The following is a 3,226-nucleotide window of genomic DNA, read 5'->3' as shown; positions in this document are numbered from 1 at the left end:
TTCCCACAAGTGTGAGCTGTCCCGGGGTCTCCCTGTGTGTCCTCAGCAGCCTGTGAAGTGATGGCTGGTCTTGGGTGAGTGTGGAGGACCATTGCTAACTACAGAGCCAGGCTGTATTTGACTTCTATTAGGAAGAAATTTAACCAGCTATTCAAATTCATGGATTCAAGGAAATTATTGCTTAGAATAACGCAGCCTGTTTTTGTAAATGACTGACTATAAAAGTTTGTGCTGATGTGGCAAAACAACATGCATGTGGCTGGCATTCAGTAGACACTTCCAACTCTTACTTGATTCTCAAACATCATGTTTTGTACTATTATAATTGCCATTTGACTGATGATGGAGCCAAGACAGAGAGGAAAGTGACTTGCCCAAGGCCACTCAGCTGTTGGTGGAAGAGATGAGACAGGAAGCCAGGACCGTTTGACTTAATGCCTTTGATCCAAACACTGGTCCAGCCTGCTGCTCCTTGCAAGCATGTGACAGGAGTGGGCCTTTGCTCCCTGCCTCTTGTAGCCTAAAGCTGTTGTGTGGAAGACAGGAGTAAGAATGAGGCCATCCCAAATGAACTGCAATGTTTCAAAACGTGTTTGATGGATGTGAATGGAGAACAGAATGCAGAGACTGGAAACAGGGACACAGTAGATATTGTCAGATGTGACAACTCACGGGAGGTAGGTGTGTGGCCTGTACAGAGGGGCAAAGGGCAAGAAGTCCCTGGGGGATCAGTCCAGCCTTCCTTCATTTTCCACCCCACTCACACTTTAAATGGATGGCTGGTGGTGCAGTGGGCAAGCTCTTGACTGATTCAAAAGGTAGGGAATTTGAGCACACCAGAGGCTTTGTGAGAGAAAAGACCTGGCCATCTGCTCCCATAGAGATTTACAGCCTAGGAAACTCTATGGGGGAAGTCCTGCTCTGTCCTATAAGATTGCTATGAGTCAGAATTGACTTGACGGCACACAACAACAATAACCTACATTAAAATCATCTGCATTTTAGTTTAATTTAGTCTCATTCAACACTGATTCCAACATCGCACACCATCTTTCTTTCTTGTTATTTTTTTTTTTAATTTGAAGTACTCTTACAGTAATTTTTTTCAGAAAAGTTCTGAAAATTTTTTTTGTCCTTACACATCCAAGATGTGTGGGTTTACTTTCTTTCTCTTAACCATTAAAAAACATTGGCTTTTGAATGATTCTAAATTTAAGTATATTTTCCTTTTGTATTTTGAAGACCACTATCTTCAGAATTCAAGGTTGTTCATGAGAAATCTCGTGCCAGCTAGACCTTTGTTCTATTGAAAGTAACTTGTTTTGTTGCTTTTGTTTATTTGATTCCTTCTGGAAGTTTCTAGAATTTCCTAGACTGAAATGTCATCAGTGTATGACTAGGTACGGCATTTATAAAAATGCATCTTGCACTACATTTAGTGGGCTATTGTCTCCTTTTAAGCTCTGTGAAGTTTTCTTCTATTATTTCTAATCAGAGTTGTTTGTTTGCACATGGATAATCCCCAAAAAACAGTGGCTCAAATAACATGGAGGTTTATTTCTCTCTCACATGAAACATGTCCAGAGGTCGGCATTCTCAGGTTGGTGTAGTTGCTCCATTGTCATAAGGGGCCCAGGATCCTCTCCTATCATACTGCAGACTTGAGGATACAGTGGCAGATGTTACACTGAGACCCAACCTTCCATGAACTCCTTGTTGACTTGGGGAGGGAGACGTGGAAACATATAAGTCTATCATGATGTGATAAGGACCACAGTGGAGGATTTACAATGGGCTATGGTGGCACAAAGGAGCTTGGTGGCACAGTGGTAAAGTGCTTGGCTGCCGACTGAAGGGTGAATGGTTCAAACCTTCTAGCTGTTCCAAGGGAGAAAGATGTAGCAATCTGCTTTGGTAAAGATTACAGCCTTGGAAATCTTATGGGGTATCCTATAGGGTCACTATGGATTGAAATCACCTCCAAGGCAATGGGTTGGGTTTGGTTTTATGATGAGACAAGAAAAGGTGTATGAGATTCTGCCCAAGGGGTAGGAGGAGGTACCCAATAAGAGTTTTAGAGATCCAAGTTAAATATTTCACTTCTTAAAAATGTCCCAAATCATAAATTATAGTTTCCACAGCAGTTGTCAACAAAGTTTCATAGGACACAGGGTTGATTTTTCTTGTGTTATGGTGGTAACACCTTGCCCCAGCATGTGTGTGCTAGGGTGAATTTCAAGTTGCAGTAGAGACTAAACTTCAAACACAGCCTTCTGTCAGCATGTTTTTCAGTTGCCTTGCTCTTCCTTGCAAAAAAAAAAAAAAAAGAAAGAAAGAAAAGAGATTGATAGCATAGTGTGTGTGTATGTGTGAAGCCTGTTAAATCAAATTCAAATGGCCACACAAAATAATTCAATTGAATGACCACATAATCTAGTAAATGCTCTATCTGTTCAAAAAAAGAAGAAGAATATAGAGAAAGAGAGAAGAATATAGAGAAAAAGACACTGATCCTGGGGGTTGACAGCAGTACTGGAGAGTGAGCAGGTGGGGAAGGAGAAGCAGAGAGTCACATGAACCACCGCGTTCTCTGCTGGGAAGGAGTACTCAGAGACCAGACGGTAGGCAGAGGGGAGCCTCAGAATGGATGGAAGCTCGATTTAGTTTACTCATGAGCACCTTTAACTGAGTTTACATCAGAGGTGCAGAGCATCTGCACAGCTTCATTCATGCTCACACGCGATCCTACAGTTTCACAAGTCATGTTGTTGTTGTTATGTGCCGTAGAGTCAGACTCGACTCATAGCGACCCCTCCTTGGGTTTCCGAGGCAGTATCCCTACAGAAGTAGATTGCCCCATCTTCCTTCCGAGGAGTGGCTGGTGGATTTGAATTGTCAGCCTTCTGGTTCACAGTCAAGTGCCTTAGGTACTACGTAACCAGAGCTCCCTTCACAAGTCATAGGCCATCAAGATGAGGTGTCTGGTCACTAGACCAAGTAGGGGCAGCGCTGGGGGGCCTAGTGGCCTGGGCTGTTCACCCAAGGGGCCATGAAGGCTCTTTTCTGCCCTGCACTGGTCCCCACCCCTGACTTGTCCTTTACTTTTTCACCTTCTAGTCCAGCCCCCTGCGCCCAAGGACCTACAGGTCAGTGATGTTGGGGACCATTTCCTGCTGACCTGGAGGGTGCACCTTGAGGCCCCCCAGAGCCTCTGGCTGTCCAAGTT

General features: G+C 43.8%; 1 protein-coding gene across 1 annotated transcript in view; it reads left to right on the top strand.

Annotated features, from left to right (window-relative positions):
- The window catches only part of LOC103197764 (cytokine receptor common subunit beta-like), a 22,065-nt gene that overhangs the window by 2,976 nt on the left and 15,863 nt on the right, over positions 1-3,226 (top strand). The window contains 1 exon segment of the mRNA XM_042781057.1: positions 3,118-3,146. Within this exon segment, the coding sequence (XP_042636991.1) occupies positions 3,118-3,146 (29 nt within the window).

Source organism: Orycteropus afer, unplaced genomic scaffold (assembly GCF_000298275.1).
Source record: "Orycteropus afer afer isolate SDZICR_OR568_19922 unplaced genomic scaffold, OryAfe1.0 scaffold00083, whole genome shotgun sequence".
NCBI classification, from domain to species: Eukaryota; Metazoa; Chordata; class Mammalia; order Tubulidentata; family Orycteropodidae; genus Orycteropus; species Orycteropus afer.
This window is presented reverse-complemented; position numbering and strand designations above follow the sequence as displayed.